This window comes from Haemaphysalis longicornis, unplaced genomic scaffold (genome assembly GCF_048455015.1).
Source record: "Haemaphysalis longicornis isolate Haplotype H1 unplaced genomic scaffold, Haemaphysalis longicornis Haplotype H1 scaffold_9, whole genome shotgun sequence".
Lineage (NCBI taxonomy): Eukaryota > Metazoa > Arthropoda > Arachnida > Ixodida > Ixodidae > Haemaphysalis > Haemaphysalis longicornis.
The window spans coordinates 128523753-128547726 of record NW_027526460.1 but is presented as its reverse complement, the minus strand read 5'-3'; the positions used below and the strand labels follow the sequence as shown (position 1 = coordinate 128547726).

At 49.7% G+C, this 23974-nt stretch overlaps 1 protein-coding gene across 1 annotated transcript in view; it reads right to left on the bottom strand.

Annotated features, from left to right (window-relative positions):
• Tefu (Serine/threonine-protein kinase tefu) overlaps positions 1–23974 on the bottom strand; it is a 175504-nt gene that overhangs the window by 133329 nt on the left and 18201 nt on the right. The window contains exons 10-20 of the mRNA XM_077683624.1: positions 22603–22719; positions 19986–20089; positions 18476–18620; positions 16541–16692; positions 14296–14498; positions 13335–13451; positions 12001–12219; positions 6537–6741; positions 5598–5794; positions 4254–4336; positions 894–1037 (exon numbers count right to left, since the gene is read on the bottom strand). Of these exons, the coding sequence (XP_077539750.1) occupies positions 894–1037; positions 4254–4336; positions 5598–5794; positions 6537–6741; positions 12001–12219; positions 13335–13451; positions 14296–14498; positions 16541–16692; positions 18476–18620; positions 19986–20089; positions 22603–22719 (1686 nt within the window). The remainder of the gene's footprint in view (positions 1–893; positions 1038–4253; positions 4337–5597; positions 5795–6536; positions 6742–12000; positions 12220–13334; positions 13452–14295; positions 14499–16540; positions 16693–18475; positions 18621–19985; positions 20090–22602; positions 22720–23974) is intronic.

Genomic DNA, 23974 nt, shown 5'->3' with positions numbered 1-23974 from the left:
CGTGCAATAAATTCAAAAGCAAGCAAGGGTATCGTTTTTTTCCCCCGTCGACTTTACGCGAATGCGTACGCTAGCGGCACCTATCTCCAAAGAGGAGAAATGCGCATGGGGGTAATGTGAGGCCGAGATTCAAGTGCAATAGTTTAACCACGTGGCCCGTTTTCGGAGTCTGGCTGGCTACAAGCTGCTGGCGAGATTTATTGCGCAGCTCGCGCGTTTCTGCAATGCGCCGAGATGTGCTTACTGACACTCGGGCGTGAGTAATGGAGGTTCCTTCGATCGATCGCACCTCAAGTTCACCATATAAGACTTTGCGACTGCGGAACCAGGGAAAATTTATCAGTGGCTCGCGGAACCCTGAGGAGGGGCCTGCGGAACCCCTAGGTTCCGCGGAACCCACTTTGAGAAACCATGCTCTAGTCATAGTCACATGGCAGGGAATCACACAGCACTACAGGTATACCCCCATAGAACACAAATCACTACTGAGGGAGGAGCAAGAAAGATTATCCCGTGCCCTGCAGTTTAACACCTTTCCACACCCCACTAGGATACACCTGTTCGGTCCCACACAATCTTCCACTCTTTGCCGCTTCTGTGGAGATGCTGTGACCTTCAGACACCTACTGAGTGGCTGCGACAAACCTCCACCTTTCCACAGAGCCTTGGGAGAGAGAGGCTTGGCCAGCTGCGGCCTCAATTATCAGCTGCACTTGATTGGAAAGGCTGCCGGTGCAGCCCAAGCTCGAGGCATCATGGAATGAGGACGCCTTTCTGAAGCCTTTCCTATATTTCGTTGAAGTTAATTCCCTCCCTTTCACTTCACAGGCAAACACGCTGCAAACTGAAGCTGGAGGACCAAGTCGGGGCCACCTTTCCGGAAGCCTACTCACGCGTAGGCCTCGAGGATGACAAGGAAGCAGTCCCTTGCTTTCGAGCGGGCATCGCACCGGCTCACTGCCGGCACACACAGCCGAGCCAAGTCCAGCAGAGCAGCCGACACGTCCAGCTGCCGGCAGTGGACCTTCATCAGCTCCCTGCAAAGTGGGTCAAGCGAAAACAATGCCCTGGCTCACACTGCTCCCTGCTGCCTCGTTTTCCAGTGTGTCTCGGGACATCTACCGCATTTACTCGCATAATACTCGCACTTTTTTTTTTCAGAAAAATCGGTGTGAAGTTAGGTGGTGCGACACATATGGAGGAGAAGAAATTTCGAGTGGTAAAAACGAGCTTAAATAAGATTTGAATAGGTATTATACATAACCAAGACATTTCCAAGCAGGACTTACTTTCGTAATAAAATTACATAATCGACACAGGCACGAAGCACAAAACTTAATTCGTTGCGGCCAGCCACCACCCAACTTCGCCATCCCGCGTTTGGTAGGGGGGACTCAAGTGGGAACAGTCCTAGTCAGAGTTAGTGCAGCTAACATCGCTGGCCATTGCCTCGTCACAACCTCCAGATTACACGTCACCTTCAGAGGCCTCGCCTCCATACCACACTGAGTGGCCTTCAGTCGCATCCAGAACATTCGATGTGCCCGTCTTCTTGAAGCTCTTGACGGCGACATCTGCAGCGATCATTCACCACAATTCTGATATCCAGACGGTCTCGTCTTGCTGGCTGGCGTCAGAGTGTGCTGGCCTAGTTGCTGGCCTAGTGTGCTGGCCTAGTGTGCTGGCCTAGCTGGCCTTTGAACGGCTTGTTCAAAGACACATGCAAAGCTGCAGCATGGACATTAGGACACCTGCAATCACAGCTAGTTCAGAGCACGGCTCCTCTTTAACTTTGCCTGTCTTCTTGGTCACCTTCAGTTCCTCGTGTTGCCGTCTCCAGTAGTTAGAGAGGTAGAGTTCTAGGGCTCTATAAAGGTAGGGTACTAGAAAGGTAAGATTTTGACGGCGCTTCTTTTAGCATTTTTATTGTATGAAATTTCAACTTTTAAAAATCTGCTGCACCTTTTTTTTTTTTTTTTTGCATAATGAACCTTCCCCCCCAAATTCACGGCAAATTTTCTGGGAAAAAATGTGGGTTCATTACGCGAGTAAATACGGTATATACTAGAAGCTATGACAGGTGCTGCAAAAAAAAAAAAAAAATAATAATAATAATACAAAAAAATAACCCCGTGTGTTCTGCCACCTCATTAAAAATTCCGTAAAACTTGTCAGGTGGCTGCCACAGCCCTGAGTTGCTGATAGAAGAGCTGCCTGCCGTGGCCCAGTTTGGAAGTGCTCCTTGAAAATGCTACAACAAATAAATAAAGAATAATACATCCAACAATACCCTTCCTACACAAAACTGGGTTTAAAATTACCGTATTTACTCGCATAATCCTCGCACTTTTTTTTTCGGAAAAGTCAATGCAAAGTTAGGGGTGCAAGAATTATGCGGGGAAAAAAATCCGGTGCACAGTGTTACCAACTTGCCTTATGCCAATCCCGCTAAATGTAGCGGTCGTTTTTTGTATAGGCAAGCTCAGTGTTGCCAACAGCAGCTATTTCTTTTTATTTTAAACGTAAACAGTCTCCCGTCGATCAGCGATCATGAAATTGCCGCCTTTGCTTTCTGGCGCGCGCCTTATCTCGTCGTCGTATGTGCGTGCCCTACTCCAGTAACGCACGTTGAAGTCGGTGACGCCGAAGTGCCTGCCTGTGGCACGGTTGCCGTGTTCGATCGCGTACTCTTTCGCTTTCAATTTGAAAGCGGCAGTGTAGCTGGCGTTCCTCCCCATGGCGAAGCGGCACCAAGCACAAAACAATTAGATCAAAAAGTTCTCAAAACGGCAGTGAGCTATCCACCACTGACGCGAGTGACTCACTGACTGCTGCCACTCAACGGCGGGACCACGACGGCGACACGACGACACGACAGCGGGCTGCGCGAAAACCGTCTAGTTGCGCGCACGCGAAACATGCGCGAAACCGGCTCAAGGACAGTGTGAGTAGCGTGTTAGGGCGCCTGTTAGGGAGTAGCCATGCAGGTTGTTGGGGCGCCTGGATGGCCTTGGATACATAGCACTCTCCGCCGAACGGAGAGGCGGTGGGGGAGGGCGCGCGTTGGAGAGCGCGTGCACCATGCGGGTTTCGCGAGCAGGCAACTTTTGCCGCTGCAAAGTTGGGGGTGCGAGGATTATGCGAGGAACCAAAAAATTCAAGTTTTGGTGGCTCACATTAGGGGTGCGAGGATTACGCGAGCGCGAGGATTACGCGAGTAAATACGGTAAGTGCAAAAGCAGGTTTTCTATGCACAGGCTATCTAACCTAATCATACTGCCACAAGACATATCAGAAGTAAACTTGGTATAAGCCCTAAACTCTGCTCTCAAATGCTGCGCTACCCCTCACCACAATCACTAAATTCACTAGACATGTCAAGACGTATTAAAATTCCCGTCTCTTCGCCGTTGTGCAATCATTTGGAGTGCTGTGCTAACCTTCTTGCCAGATTTTATTGCCATTTGTTTATAATTGTAAGAAACAAGAACAAGATGCATTTACTGTTTTATCTGCGAATGTTTGTGACATCCTATGACGTGCTCACGAGTACAAGGGTGTTAGTATTTCCGTTTGTTTCAGTTCTAATAAAAAATTGGCTCACGATTACGACACTCCCAAATGCAAAATTCAAGTGCAGCGCTGACTGCAGTCTGCTTGGTGATGGTGCATAGCTGCTGCACCTCAGGAAGTGATCACGTCATCAGCAAACGCACAACGGCGCACACTATACTCTGGAGTTCTCGTGCAGTGCACCGCCGCCACTGAGCATGTTGTTGTAAATTGTGTTTGAACGTCTCGCGGAAATGTCGCGTGGTTCGGAGGAGCCACACAACGAAGAGGACAACCAAGGAGCAATGTACGTGCAGCACGCGGTGCGTGCTCGGCCTTTGTGCTTTTTGTGAACTTGAAAGAACAAGACGCTTGCTTTCATGAATGCCTAGTTTTGAGACTTCTTTCTCGGGTGCCACTACACGCCGAGGCATACTTTTTCCCACAACTCTTGTGCGACCCCGGCATCCCGCCCTCCTCCCTCTCACACTTTCGCCATACTTTTTTTATCCACTTTTCTGCTCGCTCGGTTACGAGGCTGACGGCGACGCGAAAACACAGAAGTGGGCACTTAAGAGCTGCGCCCTCCAATTTCAGTTGCGATCCAGCGCAGTGGTCTGTCTACTTCCTTCTTCTTGCGTCCATGTCGAGTTTGCACTACTTCAAGGTGTTTGACTCCCAGTTTCTGTCCATCCACTCACCTGAGCGCATCGATGAGGGAAAACAGCTCTGACTCGACGATCAGCTCGGCACGCTCAAACAGTACTCGCAGCACCAGTAGTACCTGCGAGAGTGGGCTCGATGAGGGCATGGTTTACTTGCTTCCACAAAAGGACCAAAGGAAGCCAGCAAGAAGCATCCCTTGTCAAGAGCACACGTAGCAATTCTTTAGGGAAAATATTTCCTGAATGAGGAACAAGGCACCCAACCAGCATACATCAAGCATAAAAAGCTCAGGACTGCCGTGCAATTTTTCTACTCGATGACTCGCTGCATCATGAACCATTTTCACTGCAGTGACGATAAGAGTGATGATACTGCCCTCACTGAGCCATGATATTTGGGATCGTTGAACAAAAATTTGAAATTGTAGTTTTATGTGCCATAGAACACACGGGCTGTGAGATGTGCCTAGTCGGGGGTTATGAATTAGTCTAGACTTCCTGAGGATCTTTTAATGTGCTTCATAATCCCGACAGACGGGGGAGCCAGAAATTGAACCCTGGACCCTATGTTCCTGGACGCACAGTGAATAGTTGGATACGAGAAATTCCAGTCCGAGCAGATACGTCCCACCCAGTTAAACTAGCAAATACCAACCAAACATTTCAAAAAATTGGATTGCATACAAGCACATATGATTTGTACCAGCACTGCCCGTTTTTGTATATATTCTCCTAATAATTTTAGTGTTTACATATTGTTCTATATATTGGGATTAACTCTAATTAAACAGGTTTAATAGAGTCAGGCTTAACTGTACCATAAGTAGAGGAGGATTTTGCCAGTCATTCAAACTACGCAAATGTTCCCCTGCCTCAGAGTCCAAACAAAACGCAATGGCCGAGTCTAGTTACCAATATCCCGTCACCAATCTTGCTCATCTGCAGTCATCATTGCAAGGCTTGAATTGCAGTTAGACCACTTTAGACCTCCCTACAGAGCCCCAAATGAAGCTGTGTGCCTAGTCGGGCTGCACCAAAAAAATTGGCTATGGCAGTCAGTAAGTAAACACAGCAGCACTGCACCTTGGCTACAACAGGCCACATGCGATGCTCATCCTGAAGAAAAATGACAATAAACCAACTGCGGTGGCTCAGTGGCAAAGGCGTTGTGCTGCTGAGCCCAAGAATGCGGATTCAATCCCAGCCGCAGCAGCCATTTTCTTCAGATGGAGGTGAAAAACAAAATCACCCGCATGTCGAGATTGCAGCACACATTGGAGTCTCTCAGGTGGGCGAAATTAATCCAGAGTATTTACTACGGACTGCAAAACCCCTAAACAGATTTAAAGAAAACAATGGCGAAATGGGAGCGGGACCCACCGACTGGACGCTCCACGCAGTGAGGTTCCTCTTGGCCCCCTCGGTGAGCTGCAGCAGCATGGCAAAGGTGCGCTCGCCGTCCCCCAGGCCAACCCGCCGGGAGAGGCAGAAGTGGGACAGGCCCAAACGCAGGGTGGCCAGGCAGTGGCCGTCCTCCCGGGTCAGCCGCTCTGGGGACAGCAGGCTCTGCTTGGTCGCTGGAAAAAAAGGAGGGAAGATGCTCTTGAACCTCCCGGCTCACTTGCAATAGCCACAGCAGTTACAGTGCCTTGAAAAGGGACCAAGACAAGAAAGACAACAGGACAAGTGCTGACTTCCAACCTAATGTAATATGAAAAAAAAAAACTTCAACACAAAGTTCAGTAGGAGGTCGGCTCTTGTCCTGTTGTCTTTTTTGTCTCGGTCCCTTTTCAAGCTGGAACTATTTCAATATGACCTGCCAACTCACTCAACAGTACCCTTCGCAAACCCACAAGAAATACTGATGCCACCACTGCTTAGCGCCTAAGCCTTCATCTTCCCACCTCTCTGTAAGCCCTCTCACAGCAGTGTAAGCAAAAGTGCACATCCAGTCGCTAAGAAAGAGCCTTCTCTCAGAAGGCATCCTGAAATTTATGACAAGCGTGCCCACTAGGTCCCCTGTATATGTACCACACTGGTAGCCAGCCACTGATTGCAACCGACTGTCCACAGTCTGCATGCTACGTGTGCATCTCCCCCCCCTTCCCTTTTTTTTTTGGACAACGAACATACAGAAACACAGCACGTGCCACACTGAGAGAGCAACACTAGATTACTCGACACAGGGTTTGCTGTGAGCTCAACTAAAACAAAGGTAACTTGAAAACGTTTTTCCAAGACAAACATTACAAGTACACATCTGCAAACAGCTGCAACGATAAAGCACACAAGAATATTGAACCCAAGGAGCCTCCTCACCTGCTTCAGTCGATGCGGGCTGACCCGCGTCCACGAAGTCGAAATCGGCGTCCATGTCGCTCACACCGTCGACAGAGCCCCGGTGCAATAGGGAGCTCGACGGCATGTTCTCATCCACCCATTCGTCGTCACTACCCATGTCAATCTGCTCGCCCATGCCTGATGGTCGGGGACCAAAGCTGGCGCTGACGTCACTCGAAGGTTCCTGCATGCATCGAGACATGAAGCTACACCAGTGACCAGTCACTAACACAAAAAGCTGCACACAATGCTCCCAATATCCTGCTTCCTCTCTGTTCAAATATGCCTGAGAAAAAAATCAACGAGGGCAGTTTTGGACAGGGATAGCAGTGGACAGATAAAGTCCCAGAATTTGCTCGAAAAACAGGTGAGGAAACAACTTCCCTCATAGCCTTAATTTATCATCACCATGACCATCCTGTCTCCACTGCAGGACGAAGGCCTATCCCATGTCCCCCCAGCCACTACTGCTCGCAATGGCCTGTACCACTTTCGAATCAAGGCGTGTTGCATTCACACGCGATATTCCATTCCAAGATGGGAGCCAGCCTTGCACTTCCACTGTGATGCAGAGCACTAATAAAACATTTTGATATGCCGCAACCCACACCTGAACCAAATTAAAAAATGCCAAACCCCTGTTTACAAAAAAAAAAAAAAATGCGTAGAACTGAGCCCAGAGAACATTTTGCAGTAAAAAAAAAATTAAGGCCCCTTGGCAAAAATTTTGGCAATGCTGGTGATGCCAAATCCTTCGCAGATGCCAAATCACAGATGCCAAATCCCGGATTTTGGCATCTGCGCCAAAATCCGGCATTCCACCCCTAAACTACTGAGGCCTATGGGTGTAATGGCTGACAAATGCCGTTTTAGCCTAGTGGTTGATGTTGTCCAAACCTACTTTGGCCAACTTACATTCGAGCAAATTTTAAGAATTCTCCGGCCTTCTGAGTTGCAGGGGCCCGCTTAGAATTGGGGCCGGCCTAGATTCAAGTAAATGCGGTAACTGCCTCTATGCATTTTGTTTCACACATTCAGGCGGACCACGGAACCCGCGCTTTCTTCACGCGAGCATATGACCGTGGTTGGCCTGCAATGATAGGTGCCCACAAATGCACTTTCGGTTTTCGCTTGTCAGACATGCTATTTCTGCCCGACCCGTATTCCTGGAGAAGAGTGCACGTTAGATTCAACGAACTGCAGCATCTCGCACTGGTTGTTGTATGCCTCGTGCTTGCTATTTTTATATTCCTTCCTTCCTCCGCGATCACACTGATTCGATCGCGGGCGTCTGATCTCTGTGGTGACGTAGGCACTGCAGACCAAACCATGCCTGCTTCTACAAAAAAACTTAAGGAGGCAGCTTTCAACGTAACAACGTGCTTCAGGTATGCCAGTGCAAACTCCTTTCAAAGTGAGTCGTGTGCTCGCTTTCAACGAGTTTATTGTAATGGGTGCGGCACCATGATGGGTTCACCTCAGTTGCAACACTTATGCAGCTTCTCGCAGCATCTGCACCAAGTGAGGCTGGCAGATGCTGCTTTACGATAACTGATAGCGCAGTTCAACCATGACACTTGACATGACCCTTTGCACGACTTGTGGTTGACGTGACCCTTCACAGACTGTGTACGTCGTTCTGCTCGACAGTGCAAGGAACCAAGGTTAAGCTGTGCTCTCCCATTACTACATTTGCTCCGTGGTATGCTTTCACATACAGTCAAACCCAGCAATAACAAATTCCCTCCAGTATGAAGTTCCCGCGGCAACGAAATATTTTCGGATCCCTGACGAATGTCCATACAAGCCCATTTATGTCATATCTCGCAGCAACGAAATGCTTTTGAAAAGCGATCCCGAATTAATGAAATTCTCTGCAAGTCGGGTCGGCAATTTACCTGCCCATTTGAGGCTAAAAGAGTCCAAAAGGTGCTCAAATGCATTTTTTTCGGACTCAAAGTGTGTAAACTTCTGCCATTGCGTGCTTGCATTGCCGCCGCCATATTTGTTTATATAAAAGGCCATGCAACAGGCGGCCATGCAGGCAGCCTCGCAGCGACAGCACCAGGGGGCGAAACATGGCGACTCATGGCACGTCTTTGGCTTGGGCTACGCTAGCCAGCTACAGCTGAACAGTGCGTGTGCATTCATTGTGTCTACGCATGTAGGTTTCTTTCCTCTGTGTGTGTGTGACAGTTGGCACGTTTGTGCTCAATCAAAAACGGAAGTTTTTATCGCTACAAGATAAGGCAGCCATCATTGCCCAAGTCACTGGCCACAGTGGAAGAAGGGAGGAGTGCGCCAACGAGTTTGGAACCATGTTTCGAACCGGCTGCAGCTCGCTCTACCATTATGAAAAGCAAGGACACCACTCTTCACTGGCGTACGTGCGCAAAACAAAACAGCGACGGCTGTGGCCTTTCTGGACGTCCTCAACAAAGCGGTGCACACACTTAGTTTTGTGGATAGCAGACAGTAGTTTTGTGTCACTGTCTGGCAAAGTTTAAGGGGACGTGCTCCTCCAAACAACTTTTTTTTTAATAATGAAGTTAGGAGGCTGAAATTTTCACAGCTTATCGAGATTGAGCTCCTCTGGTCACATATGTAATCAGATTTTGAATAGCTGCTCCGGATAAAATGTTACGCAGCATGACTTTCAGAAAAATGGCTTTTTTGTGCACACTTTTTTTTATAGTAAAAATTTTTTCTGAAACTTTTAAAATAGCCTAGGTGGTTCCTTATGAACTGCAGAGTGCACAAATCTACCTAAAAAAGCCTCATCATCATTTTCCTCACCACGAAAAAAAAATGACTGGTAGTGTGCCTTTTTTTGTTCTGTATATTTTTGTTTTATGACCGCCAGAAATATCTAGGGACACAAATTGCATAATGAACAAGATTTGTGCACTCTACGTGTTATAATGAACATTTGTGCAAAATTTCATCCTGATACGACAACTTTAACTGGGAAAATAAGTGTGCACAAACTCAGAAAACGGACAAAAACAACAAGCTGAGAAAAACGCAATTGAAAGTTTATTTCTTTGGCAGATTCAGAAATTCTTGCTCGAACAACATGAAATTTGGTGGGGATACAGTCTGGAATGTCCACATTGAGGTACTAAAACTAGAATGCTCCTGCTGCATAAGTTGCACCCTCACGGTTTTTGCTGGGGTAGTCCTTGGTGTGGGACCGTTTCACCAGGCTGCGGCAATGGGGGCTAGCCTTAGCAGTCAGCTTTGCACACATCTGCCTGACCCTCCGCTGGTCACTTGCATTGCTTAGTCTGACCAGTTCTTCTGAAGGGAAGATTCCCAGTTCTTGGAGAACTTGCTCAAAGCTAGTGTGGCCTCTGTTGAACCACAACCCTGTGAGGGCAGTGGCAGTCTCCACTACAGTGAACTGCAGGTTGTACGATAGCGTCCTGTGCCAGATGCGCAGTGCTGCTTCCGTCTCCATGGCATGGGATGAGCAGTCAACATTTTTTTCACACACAAGAGGCATGAAAGGCTTGCCACACTTCCTCCTCTTGCTCATCAAGCTTTTGGTGGCGGCTACAAGTACAAGTAGTTTGACAGCACCTCAAAATCCAGGCAGAGACCAGTGTCAAGAGAAATGGCAGTGCTGTTGTGTCTCGTGTCTTTGCTTCTGCCAAGTACCATCAAAAATCACACTGAGGTCAGTCTGACCAGCTTGCAACGCAGTTACTTGCCTTGCTTCAGCAAGGTTGTCAGAGATGCCTTTTGTGGCCGCAACATGAACTTTCTTGGCAGTGTTGTAGAACGTCATCTGATGCTGTGGTTTTGGTAGACCAAGAATGGCACAAAACCTGCATAGCTGATCGTGTCCGATGCCAACCGCGCGTGCAGCGAGTACCGCTTTCACATTGACGGCGAAACTATCACGGGGAGGCCGCAAACCGGAACTGCAGAGTTCCGGTTTGCGGCCTCCGCGACCGACGGCGGCAGCGCGCTGCGACGAGTAAACAGAAGAAATCACTCCCGAAGCCACTCCCGCAGGGCACTTCTCGTTTTTGCACTTCAGTTCCAGTACCGATGCGAGGCCCTTTCGCTTGTTCGCAACCTCGACTACGACGAGTTCGCACTTCCCGCACGTCGCGCACACGGCGGCACTCAAGGTCAGTCAGAGCGCCGACTCCACAGATAACTGCACCGCTCCCGTGGCTGGCTGTCTCCTCACCTTGGAAGGCTGCCGACTTCTTCTCCGATGCGCTTATAAAGTCGATATCTTCGCTTATAAAATCAGCCCCGCCTGGTAGAGCCGCGCTTGCAACGCTTGAAGGCCCGGCGCCGTTAGGCCTCACGGTGCCGGTCGTGCCGGCATTGGCCGTGGTCGTCACAATGCTGCGCCGCTTGCGCTTTCCTTTGTACCGGCATGAAGTACGCTGCTTCCGGCGACAAAAGTCACGCTTCTCCTCACCGTTCACGATTAAAAACACACGATAAGGAAATAGAAAAGATAGCGCGAAGTAGCGAACGGAACGATGCGGGCGATGGCGGCTCACAAGCGGCAAGAGCCAATGGCGGTCCCGCTTTCGCGTCACGTGATTTAAATGCCCAGTGGGAGCTCGCAAAACAAGCGGGAAGAAACATTTTTTTTATTTTTTTTACGCGGAGATACGAAGCTGGCGAGCGGCTCAATCGAGAGAAGAAGGCTTGATCTACCTCTCTCAAGTGACCAAAATGGCGGCGAGCCACGCTGCCGCGCGGAATAAATTCTCAAACCTGGCCGAAATTTGGCTTGATTGCGCGATTTCTTGGGTCACCGCGAGTCATTCAGACACATTTTTCACTAAGTTCTCGTTCGTATTTCGTTTTCATTTTTTTACTCATGAAAGAAGGATAGTCAAAGATGCTAATGCAAGCGAAAACAAAAAATTGGTATATTTCGAAAAAATCGCGTTTTTTCGACCCGCGTGTCCCCTTAACACAAGAAGCTGGACTTCGCTTCCACGCTCGGACATACCGGGTTCCGAGGACCAGGGAGAAAAATGTGCAGAGAAGGTAAACCTGCAGGATGTTTTGGATCCGTTTGACACAATTTGGTCATCCTTAGGCATGCACGACTAGCAACGAAGCACTTCTTGTAGCGCGAGAGCTGAGCTGCAAAGCTGCTGCAAGGTAAGGCTTGCAAAGTAATATAACCGACTTTCAGAAATAAATTTTCGGTTTGCGGTAAATTTTCCTGTCGTCTATGTCTCCTTCTCACGGCGACAAAATTTCCGCAAATGCGAATTTTTGGGCTTTCCCCGGCAAATTCGTTATTGCAGGAAAACGAGCGGGAGGTTCAATTCAAGCCACCGCACATGTTATGGGACACATTACATCTCCCGCCTTTTCGCTTGCCACATTTCTTGTGTCCCTCTCATCACCGAAGCGAGGTGTGCAGCAGAGGCGACGCAGTCAAGCGGAGGCCGGTTACCCTGAAGGTGGAGATGAGGCAGGCGTCCAGCTCCTGCGGCAGAGCGTCCAGCAGCCAGGCCCAGAGGTGGTGGCCCGAGGGGATGCCCTCCACGTAGGAGAGCAGGGCGTCCAGGAAGCCCAGCCACGAGGGCAGCTCCTGTTCCCCGCCACTGCTGGTCTGGCGTCCCGGCGGAGGGGAGCACTGCAGCAGCTTCTCCGAGCACTCCCGGAGGTGGCCCTGCGCGCGAAAGATTCCGCACGGGAGTCACACAGCAAGTGTACTGGAGCGGCAGTTTGAAAGGGCAGTCGAAGTTTGTCCCTTTATATGGAACACAGAATGTTACAGGATAAACTTTACAGCTTCTAAAGAGAGTCATGTGGGTGGGTTTCCTATTACAGCAGTCTAAATTTTCATATGCACAGCCATTTGTGTTTTTCAGAATGCAGACGCTCCAGCCAAAAGCCAAAGAGGTGTTGCAATGCACTGCGCGTGGTAGGACACCTTCTTGGCTTTTGTAAAGGTCAAGCACCCTCAGGCGCTGAGCCAGAGTGGCTAAGAGAGTGGCCCTAGCCCCCACCTGCTCTGATGAGCAAATATCAAATTTCGCCGCCTTTTTTCAGACAAAACTTCTTCAAATATTTTGAGTTCACTGCACACAAAATTATGCGGCAGGGTTCCAGCAAACATAGCTTGTTTGGCAGGACGCTTTTTTCAGAGCATTTGTCATTTGATGCGCTCAATCAAAAAAAAAAAAAAAAAAAGCCACAATATGTTACAGAGAAAAAGACTAGGGACATAATGGCTATGCAATGCAACAGAAAGCTGTATGCCATGACCTACCACCTCAGTTCTATTGGGAACCGGGATTAAACTTATCTACCTCCCCATTGAACAAATTTCTGTTCCACATTATCACTCACAATAAATCCGGGGGGTTTGAGCACACCCGCCTTCTGAGTGAGCTTGTGAAGCCTGGCACCATGAGCGCACATCTGGCCTCCCAATGTCAAAGCACAATACACTACTGCGAGATCCCCGCGTAAGCCCTCACAGGACACAAGAGTGTCCAGGAAACGTGCCTACCTTTCGAAAGTGGCCAACCCATACTCAAGGAGGTTTGTGAAAAAACCTCCAATGAATTTGGGGTGATGAGACTCAAGCTACCAAGCAGGGCTCAGCCAGCCTTCGCCACAATGCCAATTACTTCAAACACCAACTTGACACATAGCAGGTCCCTACCACATGCCACACTTTTCTACCTTATTCCAGAGTGTCCCCGACCACCCCTGCAAGTTTCAAGGGCTACCCCTCCACAAGAACAGATCTGGGCAGCTTCAATATGCAGTGCGCACCTGGAGCTGCTTGACGAGTGGAGACACCAGCAGTTCCTCTTCTCCTCCTTGCAGACACCAGATCCGAGACACCAGGATGACACCCATGCAGGCGGTGTACAGGCAAGCTGGCAGCATCTGAGGGGGATGACAGCCAAACCGAGAAAAAATTAATGCCACTCCACTCAATGTGAAAGCTGTCGGAAGTGCAGAGCAGTGATTCGCCATAATGGGCTGTAGCGCCGTTATCCGCTCACTGCTACCACCCAGTGCAAATCAAATTTCTCGCCTCTGCAGTGCTCACACACCACCGCCTGAAACTGCGCCAGTGGGAGTTCTGTTCTTTTTGCGCTCGCTTTTCCTCCTGCATGTGCCGGCGTTGCACTGCCACTTCTTCTCGCTTCCTATCGTAAAAATCAACTCAACGAGCGAAACATAAACTACAATAAGGTTTTTGCAAAATGTTGTAGCCTTCCTTTGTGCTTATTTTAGCTGTACACCGCCCACACTGAACTGTGGGTTGTGAAAACATGGTTAGTGAAAACATCAGTTAGTGAAAACATGACATGCTGCTAACTCTCACATAAGAGACAGAAACTGCTCCCCGGTACGTGTCTTTTACAAAGGGGTTCAACTGTACAAGCACTCTGCCACGAAGGGCAAACCCCGTATAAACATTAGAGTTTTAGCACTCCGTCTGCTCTGTCTGATTCTGTTCCGTTTGTACCGCACTGACCGGGGAGAACCGACTGGGCACTTGCGCATTCGCTCCGATAGGGTGGATTAGTTCCGTGGGCTGGCCCTCGCCATGCCCATACATTCGTTACAGGGAAGGGATGTCCTCCTCTCTGTGCCCGCGTGCGCAGGCATAGTCGGGTCCCGGTCAACACGGTACGCATGGAGCAGACGGAGCTTACAGAGTGCTAAAACTCTCTAATGGCTGTGACTCGGTGATAGGCCTGTCCGCACTTCCGACACTCACGTCTTCTGCATCGAGGAACGCCGAGCACTGCTTGGCCAGGGTGTCCAGTGCAGCGTTCCAGGTAAGCTCCATTACCGCAGCTGTAGCTGTCGGGGTTCCGTCACCCCTTGCCGCCTCTTCCTGGCCCAGCAGCAGCTGCGCCGTGCTCCGACGCTCGATGTCGGCATCCAGCTTGGACCGCCAGGGGTACGGGTCCTGCCACGCTGCACACATCCCCATCCACGTGCCGTTTGAAAGGGCACTATACCCTACAGAAGTCTGGGACACTGGACAAGGGCAACGACAGGCAAACCTGCCAACCTGATGACTTGAAAATTCGTAAAACCGGCAGACCCGGGGGTAAGGGGGGAACAGCACACTTCATTTTTTTTTTTAAGTTTAAAAGGGTTTATGTTCTGGGACAAGTGTCCTCACATTTTCATGACCATAACTGAAAACCATCAGTCTTGAACAGTAATGAGCCACTACTGCACTGGGCAGGAGGAGCAAATTCTGGCGCGTAGCATTTCAAAAACACATAGTAGTACTGTCGCGGCTTTGAGCCTGCCATTCCACTGCGAAGCAACTATCTCTGTCGTACCGCAGGTCGTACTGCATCGGATGCACCGTCATACAAAAAGAGTGACAAGAACACGCAAGTCCTAACTGGCCCGCAAACAACCTGCTATACACAGGCTTGCTGAGATGGCACAGTGTCCTTGATACTGAGGTGTGGCCCATCCAAAGAAGACCAAGAGCATGTATTGCCCTCTCAGGCCCGCAACGCAAGGTACCACAGTGTTGTTTTAAGATGTTCCCACTTTTTTTGAAAATTCGTAAAATTTCAGGCGAAATTCGTAAAATCGTGAGATGTGTCCAAATTCATAAATTTCACGGAAAATTCAGAAGAGTTGGCAGGTATGACTACAGGGGACATATCAAGCCGACACTTGGTAGGACGTTCTATACTGTGAGCTTTATCGTTCCAGCTTTATCGTTTTATCGTACTCCTGGGCTATGAGGTGCCCCATAGTGGAGCACTCCCGATTGATTTCAACCACTGGGGCCCTTTAACGTGCGCCGAAATCTCGAACACACAGGCGTTTTCGCTTCCGACTCCATCGCAAAAGCAGCCAACCAGAGCCGAGATTGCGCCCGCAATGTCCTTGGATCCAGCAGCACAGCCCCTTAGCTACCGCGGCGAGGGTGTCCCTAGTGCATCCTCCTTGTCTGCATCGTTACTGACCTTCACCGGCATCCTCTTCCACGAATGATTTCAAGCCCCCATTCAACACTTCCTCTGCACCAGCCACAAAACATGTTCACATGCTTGTTAAGGGCACAGCCGTCAGACTTCTCCTCTTGTGCGACCACCTTTCCCACTTTACTGCTTTGCACAGCTTAGAAAGGCCCTTTGTCAGCTCTGATCACAAGGATGTGGCTCATCTACTCTACAAGCCCCGCACATAGCTCCCCTGTGTGCTCCACCTCATGGGACCAAGACCTCCCCAGTGCCATCCCATGGAGTCAACAGCCCAGCGGACCCTCTCATACGAGGCTGCGATATTCAGTGAAAGAAACAAAGGCCGTAAAATTACGCTCCCCCACTGTCTCAAGCTGCTGCCCACACAGCCCCTTCGACATGCTTCGGCCATCGCCAGTTTTCACTCACTCTCACGGCTGCTTAGGCTAACAAACGGCTACAACCTGCACACACCAGAAACGAAAGATGCCTACCAGCCCTGTCATCCATTTGGCACTAAAAGAATCACTTCAATTCGGCTTGCGCAAGTGTCGAAATGGGATCATACGGGGTCTAAGTACCATATTTACACGATTATAACACACCCCCTTTTTCACTAGAATTTGTTTTCAAATTCGTGTGCACGCTACAATCGGGCTCAAAGCCGAAATTGGCTTCAAAGCAGCCAGCTGCATTTCTACAGACATGACTATCCCCCCTAAATTGAATTTTAAATCTGCGTGGTAGAGTCAACGTGAAGTAATACTTTTCAAATTTTCCTACATAAGCTTACCTGCGTGTTACAATCGGGGGCACATTACAATCATGCAAATGTGGTACATAACGTTAGGCCCGCACGGGTCCCCCTAAATTTGACAGAATTAAGTGGTTAAAACTGAATCAACTGAGGCGCCGAATTAACAAGCACTGCATGTGCTTTTATCGCTGCTGGGCAGAGCACTCTAGGCTCATCCCACTCTCCCCCCAACAAGACGTCCGCATGCAGGTCCAAGCGGGCCTCACCAAGCAATGGCTGCCACGCGGCGGGAGCCAGGGCAATCGAAGGGCGGGCCAGGCACAGGGCAGCCAGGAGTTCCCCCGCGGGAACCAGTGTTGCGGCCCTGGGCGGCGCCCCCTCCCCAGGAACCAGCAGCTCGAGAAGCCACAGGCGCCACCTACAGGAGACCACAAGCGTCATCCCCCCACCTGACACGCCTCCACTAACACCGAACCCCCACCGAGACCTGGACAAGTCAACGAAATAGACAATGCACACAGTAGTACGAAAAAGCGATGATGTCAAGCACAGAGCACTTTCGGGGCTCTCCCAGTCGTCGTAGCTCGCTCGCTGGACCCAAGTAGAGCCACACGCCGTTCTGTCGTGGCAGCTGTCGTCGCAGAGTAACCGAGAGGCTTCGAAAGCCAAGTGGTTTATACAGTCATAAGCGTTTCAAACCCGTAAACCACTGGCGCCTGTCCTGCATCTTCCCGTTGTTTAGCGCAAAGAAAACTGCAGGTACGTTTGACGCAAAATGTACATCACTAAGCAACAGTGCCCGCATTCATTTAGCAAGAAATGCTCGTTGGGTTTCTTTTTACGATTGCAAGCGAAAAAATAGGCAGTGCAACGCCGGCACGTGCGGGAGGAAAAGCAAGTGCAAAGATAACAGAACTCCCGCTGGCACTGTTTCAGGCAGGGGGCGCGTGAGCACTGCGAAGGCAGGAAATCTGAATTGCATTGGGTGGTAGCAGTGAGCGCATAACGGCGCCACAGCCCATTATGGCAAATCACTGCTCTGCACTTCCGAGAGCTTTCACACTGAGTGGAACGGCTTTTTTTTTTTTTTTAAGCACTAAACCAATAAAGCACACATGTCAAAAAGACTGCGCAGTCTTTAAGGCAAGCGTATGTTGTCTTAGAAGCCTATCTCTGTCTTCGCCCCAAGCGCGCGTAACACAACAGAAGCCCTTTACAGGGCCAGAAAGAAAAAGAAAAAAGTGTAATGTCCATGTACCACGTGTAATCATTAGGGTGGCAACCTTTGCTTGGAGGCCGACAGTACAGACAGAAATTCAACTACGTTTGGCATGGGGACCGCCAGAAAATCAAGGCACACTTGCGACAAGGCTGGCCTTCCTTTTCCGTGCCCTCTCGTGGTGATTACAAGACGAAGAACTTCAGTAAAAGCAACTTTATAACATGAAGAGCCTACAGCTTCCTTTTCCAATCACACAAGTCCTGCGGAGCTCACGGCAGGCCCAAACAATCCAGTAAAATTCCCAAGTACGGTACAAAGGCACACGTCCTCCATGAGTCCAGAGCTGTAGCAGGGCAGCTTGTTTAGTGTTTCTTCCACAGAAAACTAGCTTATCATGGGATACTTTTCAGTCATTATTTGCATACATACTGAAAACATGAAAGTCCCCTAACAAGCAAGGTTGCTGCCCAAATGTTACCAACACAAGTCTTTTTTGTCCCCCCCCCCCCCCTCCTACCTTCAAAAAAAGGTGTAGCCGTAATGGATAACCATGCTGCAGCTGTTGCAGAGTTCAGATGCAATGGGAGTCAAAATACAATAAAACTGTGGTTGATGCCTCTTTCATGGAATCGGTAAAACACAAAAGTGAAATGTGCCTTCACAGGAGCATTTATTGTGCATCCATATGAACTTGCACATCGCTATTCATATGACGGCGGTATGGCACTGTTAGACGCATCAACGTTAGACGCTGAATTGCACTTGCCGGAACATTGCGCAAATCCGACTGAAACCACAGCCCCTTGAAAACCGTGTGAACAAAACAGAACCAGAACCGAAACAACAACAACAACAACAAGAGGAAGAAGAAGAAGAAGAGGAGGAGGAGGAGGAGGAGGGTACAATAGGTCCGACAAGGGCCAGGGCAATCGGAGCGGCAGAGGGCAGTGAACAGTGGTGGGGGTGACCAGTGGCTGACCTGTGCTTCTCCGGCACGTCCTCCTCCCCTCGGCCACTGTCCAGCAGGGCCATGGAGGGCACGTCCAGGTGGGGCATGGAACCGGCCGAGCCCAGCAGGGCCGCCACGCTGTGCAGGGCTGCCAGCTCCATGGAACGGCCTCCGCCTGCACCGTTCCCCCGCCACGGAGAGAGTGCAGCAGGTTGTGGCTTTTTTTGTGCCCCTTTCTTCGCCTATCATCTCCAGCCTCATCTACCCCTGTTTCCCTCTCTGTCTCATAGCAAGCAAGGGTTACGGGACACACTATAAGATGGGGGGGGGAGGGGGTTGCTGTCACTTCTTCAACTCCATTTTGTTTAATTTTTTTTCCTACTCGGAAGCCATGCCACAAAGAACTCCTTGATGCAGCACACCCAGCACTCACCAAAAGATAACCCCAGCCCCTTATAAAACGAGCTGAACCATCAGCGCCATCGCAACCCAGTATACCGTATTTACACAATTGTAAGTCGACTCGAATATAGGTCGACCCCCAAAAATTGCATCTCTCAAAAAAAAAAAAAAATGCGAGCGCAGAAAGCAGCTTGTTTGAACGCTGCTGTAAACAAGTGCCGAGAGAGAAGCTTTTCCGTCAACTACTTATACCCCCCCCCCACGGTGGCTCTTCCATCAATGATCGATGCTCCCCCAAGAGCTGTACGCTCATGGTGCGCGCAGTAGATGTTAAAAAAGAGAAGCTCTGTGTAAGCACGCGGAATGACCACGTGCTGTGGGGTGAGCAGGAAACTTTACTTCCAATCATGAGAACACATTCACTGCGAGATCACAACAATAGAAGTTACCGGCAGCGGCCACTGCCGCGCGATATCAAAACAAACATGGCGGCTAACAGAAGCAGTCGCTCGCGATTTTGTTTTATTCGTGAGTATGCTATTCGCATTCAAGAAGCATTTTGTTCATTTCTAATAAACAAAATAAGTATTAGCGAATTCCTTGATTCAATGCGCGGCGCTAGCGTAGCCACAGTCATATCACGTTGTTCAGTACACTTCCAAACGCGATAGTGGGAGGTTAGTTGCACAAAGGGCACAGATCGCGAACGCCAACTTCCAAAGTCAGAATCACCTTTGTTGACGCAGAATGTATGCAACAGTAAATTAGTACACTACGCTTCGACCGTAACCATGGAAACGAGGGTGCAAGGCTCTCCCCACCTTGTATAGCCCACCTGATTCCTCGTTTCCCTTGCCGTTACTAGCGGTACACGGTTTGATTTCGATTCTAAGTCGACCCCCCAACACTGGGTTGTCAAATTTGAAAAAAAAGGGTCGACCTACAATCGTGTAAATACGGTACTAGACGCAGTTTTAAACAGAAACACACGGCTGCACCAGTGCAAGCACCGAAGCAATGAAGGCTGCACGCTAGGTGCAATCACACTGCGTGTACATGCCAAGCAGCTCTCCATCCACCAGGAGAAAAACTGGTTTTGTGGCATACTCTGCCCACATTCCCCCTTTCCCACACTGACCGGGGCAGAAGAGGGAGGTGAGGTCCGAGCAGGCCCATCCCCTGCGCAGCAGCTCCTGCAGCACCAGGTGGCCTTCCTCCACGCACTGGTTCAGGAACACTGTCCTGCACACGCAGTCACACAGTCACCAGGGGGGGGGCAAGGTTCAGCTCAGGGGAACCACAAGTCCAGTCCCCACTGCACCAGCTTGGCAGGGAGTAGGGTTGCCACCTTTTCACGAAAAAAAAAACAAAAAAAAACGACCCTTCGGTGGTGGGGGGTGATGGTAGATAGAATGTTCAATTTGTGTTGAAAAAACTATGCCATGTTCTTGACATGCAGTGCCATTTATTGTAGCGTTTTCTTAGAGAGAAATCAACATAACATTTGTACTGAAAGTGATTGAGAGCTTGGTTATTGCTCTGTATGTGCCGTACTTACCCGATTCTAACGCGCACCCGATTTTCCCGGCAAAAAAACCTAAAAAACTTGCACCTCCGATTCTAATGCACAACTTTGTGGCCCAGAAAAACGAATGCGAGAGAAATGGGCGATTTATTTCCCGAAGTAATCTCTCATCTTACTCCTTGTCGCTCCCCGAGAGCTCCTTGTTGCTTTCCGCTGACTACACCCTCTCATCCTCAGTGCTGCGAAGCGCGTTAGCGATGCCACACTACTGAACAAACGTTCAACCATGGTCGACGGGATCGTGGCCCACTCCTCGCACGCCCATCCCGTGAGCTTCTCCAGAGGGGCACACTTCAGCCGACCGCTCGTTTTGAACGCATGGGAGCCGCTCGTAAGCCACTTGAAGAAGCGGCGCGCCTTCGTTGCTGCTCCTGCCATTACTGTATCAAGCGCACAAGCGGAACAATTTGATGATTTGTGTGAATGCCGATAGAAAAGCCTAGGTTTCCTGCGTCCGAAACATGGATGGTCCGAAAGGTCGTTGCTAAAAGTGGCTAAAAGCTTTGGCGCCATCTTGAGATGGCGATGACGATGGGTGGGACAAAAGTTTCGGAAGTTTCGGTTTCGTATCCGATTATAACGCGCATGCGACTTTTCCGCCTATTTTTCTGGAAAAAAGTGCGCGTTAGAATCGGACAAGTACGGTGCTTCACTGAGCAGTAACTGCAATTGCTGACCGCGGCGGCAGCATTTCGTTGTTTTGTTCCTCCCTTAGGTCCCCCTTCATCTCAGGCAGCGCACTCGCCCACGTTATTTTCAGCTTGTCGACATATATTTATCGTCTTAGTCGTTGGATTGACGTTCATAAAACGCCAAAACCGACATAATCACAGCACAAGGTCCAAAAACCAGCCAATGACAGCCAGATGGCTGGTTTTTGGCCCTCGTGCCGATTATGTGCGTACACGTACACATAATGTCCGTACACGGATTATGTTCGTGTAAATACGGACATGAACCGGCAACCAGCCCGCTGTTTAAAAAAACAGTCAGGCCGGTCCAAAACTGGGCAGGTGGCAACCCAGCAGGTAGGTGGCAATGATGAAACGTGCTGCCACATACCTACATCCAAAGAATTTTTTCCTCGCAGCCAAACGTACATCCTACATTGAGATCGTCCTCCTCCTCCTCAAAAATGTATGCACCAGCCCCATAGGCACGAGCAACAGGAACCCTGCACAGCACCTAACTGTTTATGATGCCCCCGGGTCTCGGGTGCCACAACTTCTCAGCCACAGTTCTCACCAGGCAGGATAAAGTGGCACTGTGCGACATTTGCACCAATGTACACAGGGACGAAGCATTTGCTGGGGCTAGGAACACACCACATTCTTCTGCAATGCAAAATAAAGCTGCAGTCAATGGCGCGGTGGAAGATTTCTGCGGTGAAGAGTGTACTCATGTCCAACGCTGCTGCCAAGCTAAACATTTCTCAAAACAAAAACTAGAAGGAAATTGGTGCAGCTTGCACTAGTGGTGCAAGGGTGCAGAAACAGCAGTGCTGGCGGGCCCCCCTTCCTTTCTTCGGAGACCTGGCTGTTGCACCTCACACGGATTTCCAAACTTGCCGCTGAAAGTCTTCCATGACTGGCAGGCCCGAATCGTTTCATCCGCAGCCTTTTACATCTCTCCTAAAGTGGACCACGTTACCACGCGCTAGAACCCGCGGCAAACTGGCTTCGCGAACTCAGCATTCGTGCTTCCCACTTCAGGCGCGAACGCACGTAAACCGGCCACAGGAACAGCACGCGAGAGATCACACCACAAACGCTGTGTGTTCCCGAAGGTCAAGCTGGCCGACGCTGGGCGCCCCTCACAAGATGCATGCTAACATGCACTTGCTATTTTTCCTGCTATTTTTTTCTGGTAACGCTCCACGGCAAACTAAAAGCTTAAACAGCTGTGCTGTTAAAACAATGGCACATCCTGAGTTTTGTCAAGTAACACAACCCCCAAGCTAGAATGTGAACAGTGTGGTGCACTTGTCAGCTGTGCGAGGACAGTCCCCGCATGTTCCCTGAGAAGGTGGCATGCAGTACAGGGCGGCCTCACATGAACAATAACAATACAGCGGGCAAGTCTACATGATACAGTGCTGCTGTGCTCCTGCAGCAGACAGAAATGGACGCCCCTGGGGGGAAAAAAGGTTTGCCAATGGTGAGGCACTCACTTGACGGTCTGGTCCCAGACCAGGCTCCACACCGGCCAGGGCCTGGTCCCAGGCTGTGGCCCGTGGGCTCGGGCCACCGAGCAGTAGCACAGCATGATGCACCGCTTCACGGCTTGTCTGGAGGAGGAGAACAAATGGATGGTTGTGGTGCAAATAGATAGGAGAGACATAATCTAAACAGACAGAAGAGACCTAACATAGGAGATGACCAAACAGATAGGAGAGATGGGTTGCCAGGTTGGCGGTGATACTATCAACCCCAAACTCTTTGCGAGCAGGTGATCAGCGAGGTTTCTGAATCTGTAAAAGCAGGGTTCATCAACTTACCCTGGCAGATACGGGAAGTCCCCATGACATGTGACTGACTACCACCAGTTTTCAGGTAAGCTCCTGGAACACAGACTCCACTAAAGACCCTCCACCATTTCTGTTCACACCTCCCACACGAGCTGCTGTGCATACCTGGCCCTCAGGGGGGTGTTCACATTGCAAATGCCAATGTTGACAGAGGGTTATCAGACAGCAAAGCTGTGCTACAAGCTCATCACTGCTCTAGCTTGGCCACTGGCTTTTTTTCCCTAACGCACCTAAAACAGGTGCCAAATAGAGCACACAAGACACCCTGACCACATGGGAAAGGTGCTAGCATGCCATGCATTGGTGCCCAAGCTTGGTGTCAGTTGAAAAAAACAAGTACGCTGCTACTGCCAATTTATCATTTTCTGTTTCGTGGAACTAAAATACATACTTCAGAAAGACATAAATAACAACAAGCTTACAAATTTCAGACTAACACCTTATCTTCATTCCCCTAATTTAATAAGTTAAAACATAAAAGCAAAGGGCCCGAAGTGCACTTTCAGATCTTCCCACAGCTTTCCACTTGTGAAGCTTTGCGAATGCTCTAATATGACCTGCTGAAACTTTATGCAAGCAAGATCAGAACCATTACATCTTGCCAGCGAAACATGGGGTGAAAAAACTGGCCACGTATCTGCTTGCTTCGCTGCAAATGTCGTCAAAAGACGATCGCCTCAGGGACAGACAGACATACAGACGGACCAAAATTCATCTTGCATTTTCTGGGCATGCATTGATGCTAGAGTCGGCACTTCATGACCACTGCCATGTTTGATGAAGCATGGCACACTGACGACTCGCACATCGCACGCCTAGTGTGCATCGCGTTGCCTTCGGGTGAGCCTCGCCTCACGGTCTTTCGCTTGGTGCCCTGCACGTTGCTTGGAAGTTTCTTGGGCACGCATTACATGACAGTCGTTAGCACGCCGGCGTTTTTCCACCACAACGTACTCAGTTCGAAAATACTAGCATTCTAGCGACACAGGTGGCGACAGCTGGCACGAACATGCGC